Raw genomic sequence first — 22,252 nt, forward strand, 5'->3', positions numbered from 1 at the left:
CGGGTGGGTACCACCGCCCTGCCTATTTCTGACGTGAAGCAGTAATGCGTTTCGGTTTGAAGGGTGGGGTAGCCGTTGTAACTAAAACATGAGACCTTAGAACTTATATCTCAAGGTGGGTGGCGCATTCACGTTGCAGATGTCTATGGGCTCCAGTAACCACTTAACACCAGGTGGGCTGTGAGCTCGTTCACTCATCTAAGCAATAAAAAAAGTCACTACGCTCATAACAAATATTTTTTTTACTGGAAAGCATCAGAAGTAAAAATAGTTCATGGAGTTTTTCTCTCTAAATGGGGTAGCGATGCCCGATTCGTATTGATAATTTAGTGTATCGAAAAATGGATGGCGACATTTAAATATTTTTATCGATACACGCCAATGCGTATATCGTATCAAAAATATCGTTTTGTATCGACTGCTTAGAGTGATACTTGTTCTATCAAATACTAAGACAGCAAACAATACATAGATTCAAAAGTTTAACAACATAATCTTCTATTGTAATACTGCGTTTAAGTGCCGGCTTACAGTATTGGAACAGGTACGATGTGGGTAGGTCCTGAAACAGATACTATTTCAAATGAAGGGCTATTAAGGTAGTTCCACAACCAATGGGAGACTGCAAGTATCAAAATTCATTGAAAATCAAGTAGGACTTGATCAAATCTTAGTACACTTCTTTATAGTTGCGCATCAACCCATCAGAACGTTTGTTTTCTTTAGCTAATAAAACGCTGACAGAAAATCGATATAGATTAAATTCACCACGGTTGTCGAGATTATAATTGCTTAAAAGTTTGGATGCTAAACATTGGCAGTTGTAAAAAAACGTGTGATGCATAGTGCTTACATAGTGGTTGTACATACAACTAAACCTAAACTAATTAATTTTTTTACAGACTTGAAACAATAACTTTATTTTGTAAATTATAACTAAAACCGGATTTCAGACAATAGTTTCACTTTACATTCCAATACGATATTTACAAAACCAGTGCAAAGCGACTTAACGGGCAGCGCTAAGCAGTAATCTTTCTCTGAAATTGGAGGCTGGTCACATTTGACAAAAACGGTATGATCAGATCAGAATCGATATACGAGCACTGAAGTATAATGTATACGAGAAATCGCTACTAGCAAACTCAAAATTTATTTGAAGTACCCCTCTTCGTTTTTTAATTGAATATCAGACAGCTATAATCTTAATACTAATTTGTTAGGCGAGTTTTTTTTTCTACCTAAGCTGATAGCCTTGAGAGGCTATTTCAGCGTAACCTTAGCTAGTAGTAGGTGAGCTCACGGGGCTCAAACCGGAGTGATGCTAACACTGGCCCTAGCAAGAGCCGTGCTTCGCAGAATCTACCACCGGTTCGGAAACGCGACCCATTGAGAAGAACCGACGAGAAACTCAGTGGGCTCATTAGGCGATAAAGTGAATTTATATTATTCAATGGGAATTTGTAAAGTAGTAGTTTCATTTTCCATTACAGGAAAATTAAGATATCACAATGTCGACTAATTTTATATTTTATAAATAAAGTCGAAGCTATTTCTGTTACATCGAAACGGTTGAACTTTTCAGCTTGTTCATAGGTCACGGAGAAGCTGTAAAGACTTCAGGCCAATAGCAGTCTCTCCAAAAAAAATGCAATGCAATTAAAATTTATTTGAGGTGTCCTAAAATTACTTGGATGGGTTGTGTGTAAGAGGATATTTGAGACAAGGATGTCAGTGTGGAGATTACTTATCATAGGTCAAAATGGAAGAAGACATACTATGCTGACCCTACATATTGTGGTATAAAGGTAAAAAGAAGAAAATATGTTATTTTATCTGAAAATGATTATATTTTACAACTACATGCAAATGACAAAGGCAAACTGAATGTTGTTATTCGCAATTTACAAATTAACCTTCAAAATGTTGTTGGCACGATTAAAGAATAGAGGAATATGATTAATGTTTCTTCTATTCTATAATAGCGCGTAATAGAATTAAGTCTAATGAATCATGTCTGGCGTATATTTATTTCTGTTCACGATGCAGATAGTTAATAAGTTAATAAGCCACCTTTTTGCCACCTATCTACCCTTAGCCTCGAGGGGCTGTTTTGGCTTCACATTGGTTGATGGGCGAGCTTACGGGGCTTAACCTGAAAGGATGTGCCGTATCACACTGGATCGGAATCTCGATGATAGATTCAGCGTAGTACTACTTTTTCTACGACAGATGTTTGCAAATCCTCAGATTAATAAACTTCTTAGCATGAAAAAAAAAGTCTGTCTTCCCGCCAATTTAAGACTCAGATAAAACGTTTTCTTTTTTATTTAATTCCTTGCGTGACATGCATCTGCCATTTTGGCCAGTCTTTGAGCTATTATCATAAAGTGCCTAACCTAACTGGAAAAGTTAGCTGGTAACTTACTCCTTTCCTGTTTCAAAACGTCAACGTGAATAAAATTTATTCTTGAACGAAATATTAAAGAAAGCGCGATTTAATGTCAGTTTTAAACTCAAAACACTGTTTTTCAAGAATGATTGAAGAATCAAAGCTTAGTTTTCTTGTTTCTGATATTGTGCATGAAAATCAAAATAAATATTGCAGGTTATGTCTCGAACGCGTAGACGATGATTTCTTGAGATTTGACGACTACTTGAATAACGATATTGATTGTTTTGAGAACTTAGCCGAACTTCTGAAGATGTTTTTAGGGGAAGAGGTTGGTTAATTAAAAGACGCAATGTCTGTATTAAAAAAAAAGTTTTTTAATCAAGAATTTAGTGAAGGTATTCATGATTCATACCGTCTACTCTCAAAACTTCGTTTGGTATAAAATAAGTGTTCATTTGCTTAAACATGTTACCTAGTGAGAGAACTTATTATGAGGCCCCCTGGAGCTATCTTCCTGCCACGAATTCTACTGCGAATCATCGGTTTTAGTGTGATAAGTAGGACATATTACAATACTACGTACCTATATACGACATATAATACGGGTATCACAATTGGATGGCGGCGTCTACGTTGTGGTTCGTTTGTGCTCCAATACTTCACGCCAGGTTGGCTGCGATCTATCTTAATATTTAGGAACCACACACAATTGTCGGACGCCTTTATATTTGGGAACTTTTTGTTATTTTCCTGTCCACTACTCTTCATCTCCAAACACCTTGAGCTGCCCCTCTAAACCTGAGCACTAAAAATACCTCTTATTTTTTATTATTGTTACATTTCAGATTTGTCAAGATATCCCTGGTATAGATGTTGTATGCGTGAACTGTGCTGATAAAACACTGGCAACAATAAGTTTTATTAAAAATTGTGAAAAATCCACACAACTATTGCATAAAGTATTTGATGATCTTAATAGAACATTGAATATTGACATAGAATCATCTGAAACAGGCGAGAGGCTTTACATTGTTGTAGGCAAAGAAGATTCAAAACTTGTTTTTGCAAAAAAAGATAAAATAGATAATGTTAAATCTATTAAAGTTAAATGTAGGGAGTGCGATGAAATATTCTGTAACATACAACAACTTAAAGAACATAATGAAACTACTCATGACAAATACACTTGCACCAAATGTTTAGAAGTATTTTTAACTGAAAATGATTTAATTGAACACGCTGACAGCACTGAAAACTTTACATGTCCTGAATGTCACCAGTACAGATGTACTAAAAAGAGTCTTAAAAAACATCAAGATGAACAACATACCAATTACATATGCAAGGGATGTGGTAAGACATTTAGAGGTCTACATAAATTACAGAGCCATGAGTTGAGACACAAAGTCAAGAGTACATGCCCAAAATGTGGCAAACATTATATTACCAAAGAATTTTACCTGCGTCATATAAAGCTATGCCTAGAAAACCAGTTGGACCCTCATCCAATGAGAAGTAAATTGGTGAAGACACACTTTTGTGATAAATGTGGGAAAGGATATAGTACTCCTGGGGGTTTGAGAGTTCATGAAAGATTTGTTCATGGTAATGCCAAACCACACATTTGTAAATATTGTAACAAGGGTTTCACAGCTCCGAGCTACTTAAAAATACATTTGGTTACACATACCGGTGAGAAAAAATTCCCATGTGAAATTTGTCAACGAAAATTTGTTTCCAAAGAAGCTCTGTTATATCATACAAGACGTCACACAGGGGAAAAGCCCTACAGTTGTCAATTATGCGATGAGCGATTTGTTAATGCCTCCACTAGGGCTGAACACATAAAATTTAAGCACATTGGCCCAACATTGTTATGTGAAATTTGTTCTCAAAAATTTGTGACACCATCATTTTTAAGACAGCACATGAAAAAGCATCACGATCCAACTAATAAATTGTATACAGAATGGACTTCAATACCTTCCAGTATTACAGAACAAAACGTCAGTATATCTTAGAGATTACCTATTGTAGGTGTTAATTAGTTATGGTAAGAGTTACTAAAGCATTGTATTTGTGTGAAATTAATAAATTGTGTTGCATTTTTAGTTTTATTTATTGCAATCTAATCCATTATATGTAATTATTATTAGTCCATAAATTTGTTTTCATTCAATAATACATCATTGACACTAAGAATTAGCATATTTGTTTTCTTTTATAACACCAAAACTGATAAAAGAGCTACCATACAAAACAATAGGAGGAAATCCTGCTTTACAGTTTTATTTTCGTCTCTAATATAAATATAATTTTATTACCATCTTTACCTGGTAGGTACAGACAATCGAATCAAACAATGTAAACTAAGGTTGAAAGTTTTGGCTGTGACCCTTATTAGTACCACATATCTATTCATGTTTCCAAAAGGCATCAAAGGATTCACATTATCCCTTTAAAAATAAAACCAAAATGGAACTCATATAAAGGTTTGTAATAAATACATAGATTGTTTTACATCATTCACACTAAGATGATCAATATTTATATCAGGCTCTAGTATATAAAGTTTACTTTGTGGATTATAATGTCTTTCCAGGTGCTTTTTCAAACAGTATGTAGTTATGAATTTTGTGTGGCAAACGGGACATTCTTTTGAAGGGCCTAAATGTTTTCTTCTCTTATGTTCCATTCTTCTAGAGGCTGAAAGAAAGCTTTCTTCGCACATGTCACATGGAAATGGTTTCTCACCAGTATGAAGTCTGGTATGATAAACCAAAGCTGCTTGTGTCACAAATCTGTTCCCACAATGCTCGCAGTGATAATTTCTTTCTTTGGTGTGTTTAACAGTGTGATTCCTAAGTCTACTGACAGCATCAAACTTTTTACTGCACCATTTGCATGATAATGAGTTACCAAACCCATGTTCTGTCTTCAAATGTGTTCGCAAACCATTTTTACGTGCATAGCCTTTTTTACATATGTCACAAAAAAAGCTTAATTTCTTTGAGTCATCATTACCACATATTTTTAGATGAAACTTCAAAGTGTTTTTATTCAATAGTGATTTATCACAACGAGGACATTTGTACACTTCATGCTTGTCTAAGTGGACTTTTAAATCTTTGCCAGAGGGGAATTGCACAAAACACAGTTTGCATATGGCTGCTAAGTGGTACATTTTGTCATGTCTATGTAGTAATTTCTCAGTGCTGAACATTTTTGGGCATTTTTTGCATTTAATTCGTTTTGGATGATGCATTCTTTCAATGTGTCCTTTTAATAAGGAATATGTAGAAAAATCTTTGGGACATTGAGGACATGAACATTTTGTGCTACAACGGTTCTTCATGTGTCGCTTTAACATCCATTTTGCTTTGAACCTCTCCCCGCAATCATCACAGGTGACATTTTTGTTTTTGACCTTGACATATTTCTGTCTGCTTTTGATATTGTCTTTAATTGTAGTCAATGCTTCTTTCTTGTTTGTCACTTGCTTCTTTCTGCTTTTAAGTATGGTATTGTTTTTTCCCATAATGATGTATATTGTTTGTGCATTTGCTCTAGTTGTCTCAGACAGATTCAAGCTGAAATCAAGCTTATTCAGGAAATTTTTCCACATGCTTTCTGAGTATTTTATTAACCTTTTAAATAAATATGAATTTATTGTCATTGAAACACAGTTAACGCATAGGGTTTGCGGTAGATCTGTTTCTATAGGTACCTAAAACAGATTGAACTATGTGAGTGAAAGGTAATTCTTCTGAAATTGTATCATTGAAGTATTTTAAGAATATCATTATGATTAATTTATTCTGATAGATGATGGCAATTAGATAAGGGCAGTTTTCTAATACACAATTGAGTAGATCACGGTTAATTGAAAGCGAAAAACCTGCAGAAAGTTTTCTCACAAATAAATGGAACACTCACATCTAGTTCTAGAAACATTTCCTCAAAAGTTAGTTCTTCGTTACAATAATACTTATCTAGCTTAGCGCTATCTTTTAAATCAGTTCCATCGTTTTGTGTTGAAGTGAAACACAGTCTACAGATGCGCTCAGTCTCACCAGCAACAAACTGAGAAGCCGGTTTCATTATCTCCATAGCATTAGCCATTTTTTGCGGGTATTAAGTTTGAATATAATATTGAATATAATTTTTTAACTTTATAAGTAGGTAAAATAAGGATTTTTACCAATAATATGTACGGTACGGTACCGTAATTTACTGTATGTAAGTAACATACATACACATACCTACATCATTCATAGATTATACACTTAATTGACCTACATTCTAATTTTTTTACATTTCACAGCTTTTTAATTTATTTGCATTTGGTTAGCAAAGGTAGTTTAGCCCATAGAGCCAAAAATTTAAATACACGTATTAAGTACCTAAGAAGTCAATACTAAAGATGTTAAGCGGTCAATAATTCACGATTATTACCTATACATTTAAACGTACAAAAAACAGCAAATTGATAAAATTAAACAAAACATAACTTCGCGTTTTGCGTTCCCGCCCAAAAGCTTCAAGGATGCGATCTTGACACGTCTTTAAGTGTTTATTTTTTAAAGTACACTATTAATATGTACGATCTGCAAATAGGTAGGGTGAATGAAGTTAGCCCCTCAAAAAAATTTTTCTTTCCTATTTTCTACTTATTTTCTATTAATTCGTTTGTTCATCATTTGTTCATGATTGTTCATTATCAATAATTGTTTGTTCCTCATTTATTTATTTAAAAATAATTATTAAAAATATACCTACAAGTTAGCCCCTCAGTTGCAATTTTTAATATTTTTTCGTCCTTAATGACTCGGACATATTCATTTTCGATTGTTCTTATATAAAATACGTTTGTTCTCTTTCGAAATAACTCATTTTTTGTTTAATTAACTATTTGTATTAGTATGCAAAATATGTGTACTGCGCATGTGTCAACTATAATGCCTAAACCTTCTATGCGGTTTTAATTGTGAAAAAAAAAAACAATTATAAATCCTGAAGGATCAATTAATTGGTACATATACAGTTTAATTAAAAAAAAATAAAAATAAAAAATGAAATAATGTGCATTCGCGTAAAGTTAGACCAAATGCATTTTTTCCATACTCCTACCTATCGTTATAAAGGTATAAAAAAAAGATAGGTTAAGAGTTCACATAGGTAATATAAACAAATAAGTAAATATGTTCATTATTTCTCTTTTAAGAGATAATGTAGGTATACATTATAATAACTTTTTTACACAGTCGAAATTATATTCATAACATTAGTAAAATAACATTTTAATATTTTTTTTATAGGTTATGTATTGAAATTGTTGGAAAATTATTTCATGTTTTAGCTGGAAAACGACATGGAGAATTATATGCAATACAAGATAATGAGCTCCATCAAATGAATTCGAATGAAACCAAACTGTTTACCATCCAAATTCGATTGTCGGGCAGATAGAAAACGAAAATTCACTCATAGTGAACCTCGGCCTGCATTTGTGAAACGGCAAAGACTCACTATTATCAAGGAAATTGAAGAGACGACTAAAAATGAGATGTGTCGTATTATTATACCTTTGCCATATTGTAGTCAAGGTAGGTGTAACTGTCAATAATTAGTTACACTCACAGATCTCATAATCAAATAACAATATCAGAAAAAAGGAGAATAGTTTGTTAGTTAGTGGAAGTAGCCAGAATGGGTAAGTGGACCTCAGTTCCTATTACATAAGGTTCTAGGAAGTTTGTGATAATGAAAATTTATCACAGTGTAATATAACTTACTTACTTTAACAGCAAAGGAAAACATTGTGATGAAACCTGCACAGGTCCTAATAACATTTACCTAAATGTCCTAATAACATTTAGGTAAATGTTATTAGGATTTTCTTAGGTGTGTAATCCACCAACCAGCACTAGGCCAGCGTGGTGGACTAAGGCCTAAAAACCCTCTCAATGGTAGTGGAGGCCAGTGTCCAGCAAGGGGAGATTTATATGGGCTGATGATGATGACTAGGAAGTTACATACTACTACTACTACTACAGTACACATATAATCCTATATATTTACAAACTATAAGTTTGTTGGGTACCTAGAAATTGCTAACATTATTTTGTATTTCCAGATGTTCAGCCACTTGAAAATAGGTGTAGTAATGACAAAGCTATCCAAGTAGCTCCAGCACAGGAACACAAAGGCAAGGCAAGTGTGTATTGCCCCATCACCCCTTAATATATCTGAAGCAAGTACAAGTAAACAATCAGAACAGTGATGAGTCAAATGCACCAGCAACAGAAGGATCAGCTGTTGACTATGAGTTATCTCTCTATATCTCCACTCCATCAAAGACTTGTGCACTTCAGAGTATAGCTCTCAAGAAGACTACAAAAGTTGAAAAAATGAATCTGTTAACAACTTCATCTAAAGTGAAAAATAAACCACATTTATTTATTGGACTTCCACAAGAATTATATTTCATAATAGGCTTGATTGAGAAACATACAAATGGTTCTGAACAAAATATTATATTATGTTTGATGAGAATAATATTAAATAGAACATTCTCTCAATTGGCTGATGATTTTGATTTATCTGTAAGTCAAGCAAGCAATATATTTTTCAACAAACTCCCAGAAATTGCAAATGTAATATCACCCCTTGTTAAAAAAAAACAATACAATAAATATATATGCAGGAAGGATAATTGATGTCAACTTTGTGGAAAATAGAAAGTTTTTAGACAGTTTGCCACCTCTTACAAGACGCTGTAATTAAATAAGTAATCCTTAGTAGGAATTTTTGTAAGTATTTTCACTTTTCATTCAAAAACTACTGAACAGATTTTAATAAAACTTCTATGCTGGTCTTCTATGGCTAGCAACCATCGATGCTAGCAACTCATTATTATTTTGATTCTGTTTATCACAAATGTGCCAACTATGGGCTTATATATTATATGAAAAGGAATAAGATTAATGTTATGTAACCTTTGTACCTGTAAGTTAAGAATATTTTTTAAATAAAACATATTTAAATTGAAATATTATTTTTATTAAATCACATTCACTTTGTGCACATTAATATTTTGTACTCCCTAAAAGGAAAATAGGTATATAGATTTTTTTAAGAATTTAACATTACATTTTTGTGTTAGATTAGAAAAATGTTATTCTTCCAAAAAGAAACTACATTATCTTACAACTGTGCAACATACTCGGGATCAAAATCAATACTAATTATAGTGACCTGATTATTTTTTTCAAATTTGCTGCTTGCTACGCAAAGGTAGCAAGTTTTACTTTTAGCACAATACATAATAATATGCATTTGAACTTGTGCATAATATCTTTCACATCATTATTTATTTACTGAATTATTTAAGAATGATAGGCATATAATATTTTAAGCTATCTTTGTTTATAATTTTTAATCTATGATTTAAAAATAAGTTATCTTTAATATTTTTTATTTTGTGATTTATGGGGTGGTTACAGTCATTATTATAAAATTAGAAATTTTGAGGAAATACAAATGTTTAATACAAATTATTTTGATAATCGAAATAAATTCATATCAATCCAAATTCATATTTGGATTGATGAACTATGAAAATTGTATGGTATGTAAACAGTAATATATTTATAATGATAATTTATTCCATGCAGTGTCGGTTAGAGAAGCTGTGCAAACTAGAATAGTTTAATAAAGAATAAGAATAAACTTTTCTTCGAAGCTCAATTCTCCAGGGGGTTTCTAATCAGCTATCTATCTATCTCTGTCTTTCCTGTATGAAATTTTGATATGTCGTAATCTTGGATAAATCCAGCAAAGCTAAATAAAGTATTTACCTAAAAAATATGTTTATGCTTAAAGTCACGCGTTTATGTTATTCGAAAATATTAAGCTCCAAGCAACATTCAGCTCCAACTAAATTTATTAAGAAACAAATTTTTCAATCAATTTATTATTATTAATTAATATTAATTGCAATAAATATTAATTAATCTTCTTCTAAAAATTTATTATTCTAATGTATAGAACACTGCGTGTACTTCAACTGCGGCATGTTCAGGCACAATTACATTTGTTTGTATAAAAGAAGTTGTAATTGCTATAATCATCAAAAAATGGCTAATTGTGTAAAAACTAAGACGTACTTTTTTAAGTAAATAATGTAATTACTGCGAAACAATTCACAAAATATAGCATAATATTCACAATACATATTTTAGTGACTTTTACATGACTGATATTAATATATTTTACTTTTAACTTAATTAACTAACATTGTTATTATCCAGCCTAATAATAGATGGCGCCAACGCCAACATCATTTGCTTATCAATTACAATACATATTTAATTAAATTATTACTGTTAATTATAATATAAATTATTATTAATATTTATGTTCTTATTCATATTTAATTATTCATACAGACATTTGTGTTTTTAAACAATAAAATAAACAATAAACATATTTTGAACATTTTCACATCAAAACAGTGTCCGTTAAAGGTATATTAAATATGGTAGAATAAGTAACAGTTTCATCTTGCTAATAATAAATAATTAATAACACAGAATAAACTAAACTATAAACTTATTATTATGTTAATTATTGCCAATAGTGGAGTTTGCGCCCGTATGTACATATTGATTTGAATGGTAAGATTTTCATTGCTTTAGTTCTTAATTTCGACTAAAGCAACATTATTTCGAACAATGAATATATTCTAAATATTTTTATGTCCAAATGACATTAACTAACCATCTAGTATCATTTTAAAGTAAAATGATGTTAATTTATCATGAGTCGCAATCGAATTGCAACGTTAATTTTGAAGTTAACTTTTAATACCTACATGAATATAATTTTTTTTTGATAAGTATTCAATATAATTTTTTATTTGGAGATAAATTTATAAATCAGAAACTTAGATATTGCACTTTTTTCAATTCTACTCATATATCTACCTATATAAATAAATAAATAAAAGGCTATATTTAAAAAATATATACATGGCTGTGTTCGTACATAATTTTTTTTTGCTTTATGTCGTTGCATATATTAATAAACAAATGACAAACGATTAGAAGTTTTCGTCGTTCAGTCTATAATACCTGACAACAAAGAAATAATTTCATTGCCTTTATCGATAAAGTTATATTAGATAAAATTAAAAATAATTACTTTATTGTCAATACTTAACTAAAAAAAAAAAAAAAACTAAATTTAATGCATGTAGTTTGTTATGTTAGTAATTGTAACCACTTTACAATTACAATTACTTTACACTTAACAATATGTATTGTTTAGATGCTAATATATTTTTTTAGTTTTCAGAATATTGTGTGATATATATTAATATAATGCCAGCAAAATCAGTGGTACCTGTTGATTTGGCAGTTAATGCGTTAATAAAGTATATAACATACTTTAATACTGACAAATTGCCAGAACATAGCTCGAGAGTATGGCAAGATATATCTGATGAATTAAAAGGATTGTGGAAAGTCCCAACTGTAAGGATTAATGTACGACAAAATAGAAGAAAAATTTTAACACTTGCTCGAGAAAAATGTGGAATTTTTATTCAGAATAATGAAAATATTTCCTGTAATTTGAATGTTTCATCTGCCAGTTCTGATCATCATACTACAAATGATTTAAATGACAATGACAGTAATAATAATAATGAAAAAAAAATTGAATCTACTGTGAGTGACAACGATGATGAGTGTGAAGATTTCCACGTTACAATTACACGAGAGCAATGGAATCGAATGAAACATGACAAACCATTTATTTATAAAGGTCGCAAGTACTACGGTTTTGAACCTGGTGTGTGGACAAATATTGTTTCATTCGCTTTTTGGGAACAATACCGTCTCAAATGTGCTTTTGTATTTAAACGTGCTAAAATTAATGGAAGTAATAATTATGCAGTCATGAATGGACGATGTATAGATCGCTCTTGTCTTAATTCTGTTTGTGGAATTATTAAAGATCGTCCTTTAGATGACGGGCCTGTTGTTATTACCATGAGGTGTAGGGACACACGTTATTCTAAGCATGCTGATGTGAAACGTCCTCTTAATGGTAAAAAACGTAAAGAAGTTCAGCAAAAATTACTACATTCTGGTATTCTAGGTTGGAGGAAGGAAGAAGCTAAAACAATTTTAAAACCTGGAGATACTGGATCACCTTTTTTATACAACTTAAGCACACTTCACCAAGCTAAAAAAGAAGCGAAAGATGAAGAACTTGGAATTCATTCTGATGATCGAAGAGATGTAATATTAGCTATACGCAAGATGAATCAGGATCCATCGTATGTTAATTCTATTTCATGGATTAGTGATACACCATTTTTTGTCTTCTACGCAACTCCAACACAATTTCACACTTACGCAGAATATTTGCGAATTCACAAACAACACTCATCAATAGTTATTGATGCAACAGGTGGATTAGTTAAAAAACTGTCAGATTCTCGAGATAAAAAAACTGGTCATATATTCCTGTATCAAATTGTTATTAATTTTGACCATACTACGATTCCGGTATATCAAATGCTATCAGAAAAGCATAGTGCAAGGTTTATTGCCTTTTGGCTTTCTGAATGGACAGAAAAAGTTAATTTACCACAGCAAGCAGTCTCTGATGGATCTCGAGCTCTTTTAAATGCAATGTCTATTGCATTTAATGGTAAATCTTTAAAAGATTATATTAATTTTATGTTTGAAAGTGTAACTACCCGTGCTAATTTACAACCACGTACTTTCATTAGATTGGATACAGCACACTTTCTTCATGCAGTCAGCAGTTGGAAATGTTTTCAAACTGCCCTGCATAAAATCGTGAAATCTTTTTTTCTATACTGTGTGGCATTGATGATTGATTGTGAAGAACTATCTAAATTGGAGGAAATTTTTATGATGATATTAATAGTGTGTAGCTCAGAGTTTGAAGATACAATCATTGCTATGGGTGACCGGATGATAACTCCAGGTGAAGCTAGAAAATATTTAGAAGAATTAGTGGCAAGACGGAATCTTGATCTTGCTGTTATCGATTCTGTTGAAGTTGATCCTGATAAAACTGTAATTTTTGAAGAATTTGATGAAAAAGGGTGGTCAGTAGCTCTTGTAACGTGGATTGAAAATCTTTGTAAAAAAGTTAATACTACAATTTTTACTGGTAAAAAGCTTAACACTCATTATGTCCCAGGCCTGTATGCCGATCTCGTCAATAAGATGAAAGATTTTCCACTTTGGACAAATGTATGCACACCTAAGACTATGTCACGGCCGACTTCTTGTTACATTGAAACAGACTTCAAAGACCTGAAAATGAATTTGAGGAAAAAAGTAAAATTACCTACGACGGTAAACAAGTTTTTAAAATTACATATTAATGACATTTTAGGTGGAGTTAATATATTCCGATCGAAACTAACCAAATTTATAGTCGATAATTCTTCCAACGAGTATCAAAAGAAACCAAAAGAAGAGAATGAGTATGAAAACTGGAAAGGATTAGGTAAAAATGAAACTGCGACAGATTATGATTGGGCAACGGATTATGGAAATGTGTCGGATCAGCTTGAACATAATGATTCAGCTACCGTGTCGGAGAATCCTATTGACTTGGTGAAAGAAACAAATCTAGCAGAGAAGAATATTGATCAAAATTACTCTGTAACTACATTCAACATTGGTGATGATCATAATTATAGCTCTATAAGTATTGAAGTAAAACATGAGGATTCAAATATAAACACTAGCGTTATTAATAAAGAAATCAACAGTTCTGATGAAGAACTATCATCTATACATAAAAATAATCAAAATGATTCTAGTTACAACCAAAATTTTGATGAAGACGAAAATTATTGCCTCGATATTAGTATCACTAGTGTAGAAAATCACGAAACTATTGATGTTGGATTATTAAATACTGACCTTCAAATTGTTACTTCTACTGATTCTCTAGATGATAGTATTTCAAATTTATCCTCATCAACAGTATATCTCGATAAGGAGAAAAAAAATATTCATGAATTTTTGACAGTAAAACAAGATAGTGAACCTTTATCTTTGGCATTAGAAAACATGATGAAACAAAAAATGGTGAAGAAAAAAAACGGTCATTACTTCCAACAATGTCCAGAATTTGCTCTATTAAATAATTTAGTAGATGATGAAAAATCTAAAGTTATCAAAAAAAGAAAAGATTTTTTACTTCGCAATGGTAATAAAACCGGTCCAGTTCAATTTAAAGGAATTAAACAGACAGCATTAAATACTTGCCCCTTTGACTCAATAGTTCAAATCATCTTCACAGCAGCAATCGACAATACTCATTATCGGCACTTCATCAATAACTCTGACCTTTCAATATTTAAATTCATAAAAAGTTTTATAGAGACCGGAGCAACACGGAAAATTATACGAACAACGAATGGCTATTTTACATAATATTTATGACACAAAAAAATTGGAAGAAGATAGTTTCAAATTTAAGGTTGCTCCCTACATAAATTGCCATGATAACGTCATCCAGCTTTGGAACAAATTGCATGAATCTGCACCAAGTGTTATCGAAACAACTTCATGCTCAAATAGTTTGTGTCAAATTTACACACAAAATATTCCAACTTTAAGTGCTAACCACAGAATCATAACAAGACATGGATTCAGAGCTCTTGAAAAAGCTTTACAATTTTATCATAAAATTTTCAAAGTTCGTTGTCCATTTTGCTTTAAAGCAATTGCAACTCGTGTCACTGTTCCTCAAAAATATCTTTTTATAGAATTAGATATACGGGACGAAAAGTGTCGACCTAAAAGAAAGTGTAAACTAAGTGAGCTTTATTTATTTAAATTTGCAACTGGAAAGTAGTGAGGAATCTAAAACTAATTTACGTTATAGGTATATTTATTACACTTGTTAATATTCGTATTTTATGCATATTGTTGTAAATAACATCAAAAATTTATACATTTTCAGAATATCAGGCGTTGTGGCGTTTATCACGGGTCATTACTTGGCTTATTGCAGACGATTAGGAGGTAATTGGCAGGTATACAACGATCTGTCAATAAAACCGGAATCTGTACCTGAACATGCCGAAGTTGAAGTGCACGCAGTGTTCTATACATTAGAATAATAAATTTTTAGAAGATTAATTAATATTTATTGAAATTAAGGCTAAACTTTCCTTTTGGGTCCGTCGATTTGGAAGTTCACAATATTAGTTGTGGATAGTATTCATAAATAAAAAGCTGTTTGCAAAATTTCAAGTTGCGGAGACTCACGGCTTACGAGATATGATTTTTTAAAGTTTCCGTAAATAATAGAAAAATTGTCAAGGTAGATGTCACATAGACTTGCGCAAAACATCACTTCCCAATGTAATGTGATATGACATCACTTTTACAGATAGGTGATATTACTCGAAAACATTACACATCACTCTTAACATTACTCGGTGCGTTCAAAGTGATGTGTATAAACACATCACTTAGGTAATGATTCGGGTGTATAGATACAATGTATTCGTCGTCACAGTATCTATTGAACGCACCGAGTAATGTTAAGAGTGATGTGTAATGTTTTCATCAATCATTACCTAAGTGATGTGTATAAACACATCACTTAGGTAATGATTCGGGTGTGTCATTACAGTAGTGTATTACAATACAAAGTATGAACTTTGTATTGTAATACACTGTTATATTACTTGACAGATTGACTTACTTAATAATATAATAATTTTATTTTTTACTTAATATAATTTATTGTGGGATGAACGGATTTCATATGGCGACTTAGACTGCAAATTGAGCTCGACAATAATGTTAATATACGAGAGCAGTAGATGCATTGTTTCGGCGCGATATCCTCAAAGTGCATCCAAGGAGGACTGTACTTTCATTTAGACGCCGTTATTTCTTTCACTTATTAAACACGCATTAAAACAAATAATAAAACTATCTTCAAACAAGTGCTTAAGTAATTCAAATCAAACACAAAAATTAATATGAAATATTACTAAATAATTACGAGCGACAAGCGATTTTACAAAAGTTGCGAATAAAAAATTAAGTAAGTACTTGCGGGGAGCTACCGGCTGGCCGTATGAAAAATATAAACACAAATACCTATATTAAAATTCAGACGTACCATAGGTATAAAAATGTACCTAGCGGCCAGGACATACGGTTCAAAATCACTAGGAATAATTCCGTGTCGCTTGCTCATTTATTTTGCGTCGATCGGTCTGTCTCGCTCGCTCGGTTCCGTTCGTGTATTAAGCAACATTACACGACAAAGAAAGAAACATGTTGGGTGATAGTGTGATGTTTGTTTCCTTCGCGTAATGTGTGATGTTGCATTACATCGTAGAGTAATATTACCCGAGTAATATCACTCGCATTACTTACACATGTCTAATGTCACATTTGACGTTTCACGTTCCATTCACGCTAAGCGTGTATTTTATTTTGTTAAATTTTATGTCATGTTTTTACCGAAATATATTTTATTATTTTAATATATTTACATAGTTTTGTTGTAATTAATGTGCATTGTAACTGTTTCTGTAATAAGCAATTATATTTTATAGCGTCTTTTTATCTGTCTCTGTAACAAACTAACTTTTTAAATAAGATTGAAATATAAAACAGTAAAATTGCTCGTGATTTGGAAATAAAATTGCAAAAATATTGGAAAAATATCGAAAACCGAATCAGCCCACTTTCCACCTGCTCTTGTCTGCCCTACCCTTAGAGTGTATATAAAAAACCGGAGGCGCGGAGGGAGAGCAGTTCTCGCCCGCTGTGGCGGAGCACGAAAACAGTGGGAGGCGGAGCGGCTGAGGCTGGTCGCCGTAGGCAACCATCAAGCCGAAGCTGCGGAGCGGAGCACGAGTGACCATGCTTCGGCACGCAAGGGCGGAAGGGCTGCTCTTCCCGCAGCGCCGGAGATAAGGCGGATTCAAACTTAAGCTCCCTTGGAGTTTAACTAAATAATACAGTTTTAATCTAAAAAAATAACCATGGATATCTTCATAACCATGGGGATCTGCGGCATGGTGATGGTGCAGTGGTAAGCCCTTACACCCTTCCCTCCACAACTCAAAAACAATGGACCATAATTGAAATTTTAAACCATGTTGAATAAATAGTGACTACACTAAATAGTAATTCTAACCTCAAAACATTAACCGTGGATATCTTCATAACCATGGAATTCCGCGGAGTGGGGATGGTGCAGGGGGTAAACCTTTACACAGCTTCTCTAACCGACACTGCATGGAATAAATTATCATTATAAATATATTACTGTTTACATACCATACAATTTTCATAGTTCATCAATCCAAATATGAATTTGGATTGATATGAATTTATTTCGATTATCAAAATAATTTGTATTAAACATTTGTATTTCCTCAAAATTTCTAATTTTATAATAATGACTGTAACCACCCCATAAATCACAAAATAAAAAATATTAAAGATAACTTATTTTTAAATCATAGATTAAAAATTATAAACAAAGATAGCTTAAAATATTATATGCCTATCATTCTTAAATAATTCAGTAAATAAATAATGATGTGAAAGATATTATGCACAAGTTCAAATGCATATTATTATGTATTGTGCTAAAAGTAAAACTTGCTACCTTTGCGTAGCAAGCAGCAAATTTGAAAAAAATAATCAGGTCACTATAATTAGTATTGATTTTGATCCCGAGTATGTTGCACAGTTGTAAGATAATGTAGTTTCTTTTTGGAAGAATAACATTTTTCTAATCTAACACAAAAATGTAATGTTAAATTCTTAAAAAAATCTATATACCTATTTTCCTTTTAGGGAGTACAAAATATTAATGTGCACAAAGTGAATGTGATTTAATAAAAATAATATTTCAATTTAAATATGTTTTATTTAAAAAATATTCTTAACTTACAGGTACAAAGGTTACATAACATTAATCTTATTCCTTTTCATATAATATATAAGCCCATAGTTGGCACATTTGTGATAAACAGAATCAAAATAATAATGAGTTGCTAGCATCGATGGTTGCTAGCCATAGAAGACCAGCATAGAAGTTTTATTAAAATCTGTTCAGTAGTTTTTGAATGAAAAGTGAAAATACTTACAAAAATTCCTACTAAGGATTACTTATTTAATTACAGCGTCTTGTAAGAGGTGGCAAACTGTCTAAAAACTTTCTATTTTCCACAAAGTTGACATCAATTATCCTTCCTGCATATATATTTATTGTATTGTTTTTTTTTAACAAGGGGTGATATTACATTTGCAATTTCTGGGAGTTTGTTGAAAAATATATTGCTTGCTTGACTTACAGATAAATCAAAATCATCAGCCAATTGAGAGAATGTTCTATTTAATATTATTCTCATCAAACATAATATAATATTTTGTTCAGAACCATTTGTATGTTTCTCAATCAAGCCTATTATGAAATATAATTCTTGTGGAAGTCCAATAAATAAATGTGGTTTATTTTTCACTTTAGATGAAGTTGTTAACAGATTCATTTTTTCAACTTTTGTAGTCTTCTTGAGAGCTATACTCTGAAGTGCACAAGTCTTTGATGGAGTGGAGATATAGAGAGATAACTCATAGTCAACAGCTGATCCTTCTGTTGCTGGTGCATTTGACTCATCACTGTTCTGATTGTTTACTTGTACTTGCTTCAGATATATTAAGGGGTGATGGGGCAATACACACTTGCCTTGCCTTTGTGTTCCTGTGCTGGAGCTACTTGGATAGCTTTGTCATTACTACACCTATTTTCAAGTGGCTGAACATCTGGAAATACAAAATAATGTTAGCAATTTCTAGGTACCCAACAAACTTATAGTTTGTAAATATATAGGATTATATGTGTACTGTAGTAGTAGTAGTAGTATGTAACTTCCTAGTCATCATCATCAGCCCATATAAATCTCCCCTTGCTGGACACTGGCCTCCACTACCATTGAGAGGGTTTTTAGGCCTTAGTCCACCACGCTGGCCTAGTGCTGGTTGGTGGATTACACACCTAAGAAAATCCTAATAACATTTACCTAAATGTTATTAGGACATTTAGGTAAATGTTATTAGGACCTGTGCAGGTTTCATCACAATGTTTTCCTTTGCTGTTAAAGTAAGTAAGTTATATTACACTGTGATAAATTTTCATTATCACAAACTTCCTAGAACCTTATGTAATAGGAACTGAGGTCCACTTACCCATTCTGGCTACTTCCACTAACTAACAAACTATTCTCCTTTTTTCTGATATTGTTATTTGATTATGAGATCTGTGAGTGTAACTAATTATTGACAGTTACACCTACCTTGACTACAATATGGCAAAGGTATAATAATACGACACATCTCATTTTTAGTCGTCTCTTCAATTTCCTTGATAATAGTGAGTCTTTGCCGTTTCACAAATGCAGGCCGAGGTTCACTATGAGTGAATTTTCGTTTTCTATCTGCCCGACAATCGAATTTGGATGGTAAACAGTTTGGTTTCATTCGAATTCATTTGATGGAGCTCATTATCTTGTATTGCATATAATTCTCCATGTCGTTTTCCAGCTAAAACATGAAATAATTTTCCAACAATTTCAATACATAACCTATAAAAAAAATATTAAAATGTTATTTTACTAATGTTATGAATATAATTTCGACTGTGTAAAAAAGTTATTATAATGTATACCTACATTATCTCTTAAAAGAGAAATAATGAACATATTTACTTATTTGTTTATATTACCTATGTGAACTCTTAACCTATCTTTTTTTTATACCTTTATAACGATAGGTAGGAGTATGGAAAAAATGCATTTGGTCTAACTTTACGCGAATGCACATTATTTCATTTTTTATTTTTATTTTTTTTTAATTAAACTGTATATGTACCAATTAATTGATCCTTCAGGATTTATAATTGTTTTTTTTTTTCACAATTAAAACCGCATAGAAGGTTTAGGCATTATAGTTGACACATGCGCAGTACACATATTTTGCATACTAATACAAATAGTTAATTAAACAAAAAATGAGTTATTTCGAAAGAGAACAAACGTATTTTATATAAGAACAATCGAAAATGAATATGTCCGAGTCATTAAGGACGAAAAAATATTAAAAATTGCAACTGAGGGGCTAACTTGTAGGTATATTTTTAATAATTATTTTTAAATAAATAAATGAGGAACAAACAATTATTGATAATGAACAATCATGAACAAATGATGAACAAACGAATTAATAGAAAATAAGTAGAAAATAGGAAAGAAAAATTTTTTTGAGGGGCTAACTTCATTCACCCAAATAGGTACCCTCTCGAAATTACTGTTTTTTTAAGAGATTTTATGACCTAGTAACTAACACCTTTAAGTCATGACTTATTTTAATTTATAATCTTATTTTAAGAAAAGTGATAACATGGAGTGATATAAAATGAAATGAAGATGATTAATTTGAGACATTAATCAACTAGTATGAAATGAGCTGAGATGATATGGGATGAAATCTAATCTCAGTAATATGGTGGTCATTTACTGACATTTTTTCAGTGGATTTTTTGGAGGATCCCGAGATGTTACGTCCAGCGGCTTTGTTTAATTTTCCCACATTTGTGCACTTTCCCAGATATTAAATAATTAATAAACCACCGTTATTACACATTTAAACCTGAAGAAACACTAATAGACAAAATAAAACAAATCACACAACCGCCAAAAAGTCTCCGAGGTTGTCAAATAAGCAGACTATAGATTACACACTTAATATTTGAGAAAAAATATGGAGGGTAGAGGTAAGGAGAGCCGTCTCATATGGGAGAAACTTGAAAAAGTGTCCCACTTTCAGCACTTTTGAGTCGTCGTAGCCGGACGTCCGGTGCATTCATGTTGAGCGATACACCAGTGTTCGAATCTCAGGCGAGTACCAATTTTTCTAATGAAATACGTACTCAACAAATTTTCTCGATTGACTTCCACGGTGAAGGAATAACATCGTGTAATAAAAATGAAACCCTCAAAATTATAATTTGCGTAATTACTGGTGGTAGGACCTCATAAGAGTCCGCGCGGGTAGGTAAAACCAACCCGCCTACTTCTGCCGTGAAGCAGTAATGCGTTTCGGTTTGTAACTATACTGAGACCTTAGAACTTATATCTCAAGGTGGGTGGCGCATTTACGTCGTAGATATATATGGGCTCCAGTAACCACTTAACACCAGGTGGGCTGTGAGCTCGTCCACCCATCTAAGCAATAAAAATAAATAAATAAAATCTAAATAACAGTTAAAAAATCCTTGAGAATGGCGATAGCATAGGCACAGGGTATTATATAAATTGAGCAGTTGTTAACTGATTGAAGAATGCTGAGTGACGTTAAATAAAATACTTTATGTAATTTTGTAGTGCTTACAGGTCTGAATTAAAAAATCATAAGATAGAGAAATAAAAAAGGAAATAAGTCCTGTAATGAGAAAGCAGTGAGAAAGGCAGCTAAGCGTCATATTGTTGCATAATAGATTATACACTTAATATATTTGACTTCCAGTGTATTGTTGTGAACATGTGAACGTTGTGTCATTTTCACAATTGACAGCGGAAAGAATTTTTGAAGTGAAACTTTTTTATCGACGTAAGCAGGAAAAAACTTAAGTAACGTTTTTCGGTTATGCGCCATCTTAATTTCTATACATTCCTGAATCGCGGTGACGAGATGTTACACAGTTGATAGACGTTTTCGTTTTCTCGATAAAGAGTCCTGTTTATAGAGTATATATATA

The 22,252-nt window shown here is 32.0% G+C and overlaps 2 protein-coding genes and 2 long non-coding RNA genes across 7 annotated transcripts; 2 read left to right on the forward strand and 2 right to left on the reverse strand.

Moving 5' to 3' along the window:
- The first annotated feature begins 2,292 nt into the window (after positions 1-2,292).
- LOC101743210 (gastrula zinc finger protein XlCGF46.1) lies at positions 2,293-4,502 on the forward strand. Its single transcript, XM_062675964.1, has 3 exons — positions 2,293-2,419; positions 2,609-2,723; positions 3,241-4,502. The coding sequence occupies exons 2-3, from the start codon at positions 2,706-2,708 to the stop codon at positions 4,414-4,416; spliced, it is 1,194 nt and encodes a 397-aa protein (XP_062531948.1). The 5' UTR covers positions 2,293-2,419; positions 2,609-2,705; the 3' UTR covers positions 4,417-4,502.
- Positions 4,503-4,873: 371 nt separating this feature from the next.
- LOC101743347 (zinc finger protein 432) lies at positions 4,874-6,712 on the reverse strand. 3 transcript variants are annotated; one of them, XM_062675963.1, is made up of 3 exons: positions 6,691-6,712; positions 6,332-6,657; positions 4,874-6,122 (listed from the first exon to the last, which is right to left on the reverse strand). In XM_062675963.1, the coding sequence occupies exons 2-3, from the start codon at positions 6,515-6,517 to the stop codon at positions 4,878-4,880; spliced, it is 1,431 nt and encodes a 476-aa protein (XP_062531947.1). In that variant the 5' UTR covers positions 6,518-6,657; positions 6,691-6,712; the 3' UTR covers positions 4,874-4,877. The 3 variants fall into 3 exon arrangements, with proteins under 3 accessions (XP_062531947.1, XP_037875824.1, XP_037875825.1); XM_038019896.2 differs by having other exon boundaries at positions 6,332-6,712; XM_038019897.2 differs by lacking the exon at positions 6,691-6,712 and having other exon boundaries at positions 6,597-6,661.
- A 7,664-nt stretch (positions 6,713-14,376) lies between these two features.
- Positions 14,377-18,359, forward strand: LOC134201229 (uncharacterized). Its single transcript, XR_009976416.1, has 2 exons — positions 14,377-15,343; positions 15,422-18,359. It is a non-coding gene; the product is annotated as an uncharacterized LOC134201229 (long non-coding RNA).
- LOC134201227 (uncharacterized) lies at positions 18,348-20,397 on the reverse strand. Of its 2 annotated transcripts, none has more exons than XR_009976413.1 (2): positions 19,794-20,397; positions 18,348-19,263 (listed from the first exon to the last, which is right to left on the reverse strand). It is a non-coding gene; the product is annotated as an uncharacterized LOC134201227 (long non-coding RNA). The 2 variants fall into 2 exon arrangements; XR_009976414.1 differs by having other exon boundaries at positions 19,687-20,215.
- Between the last annotated feature and the right edge of the window lie 1,855 nt (positions 20,398-22,252).

This window comes from Bombyx mori, chromosome 24 (genome assembly GCF_030269925.1).
Source record: "Bombyx mori chromosome 24, ASM3026992v2".
Taxonomy (NCBI): Eukaryota; Metazoa; Arthropoda; class Insecta; order Lepidoptera; family Bombycidae; genus Bombyx; species Bombyx mori.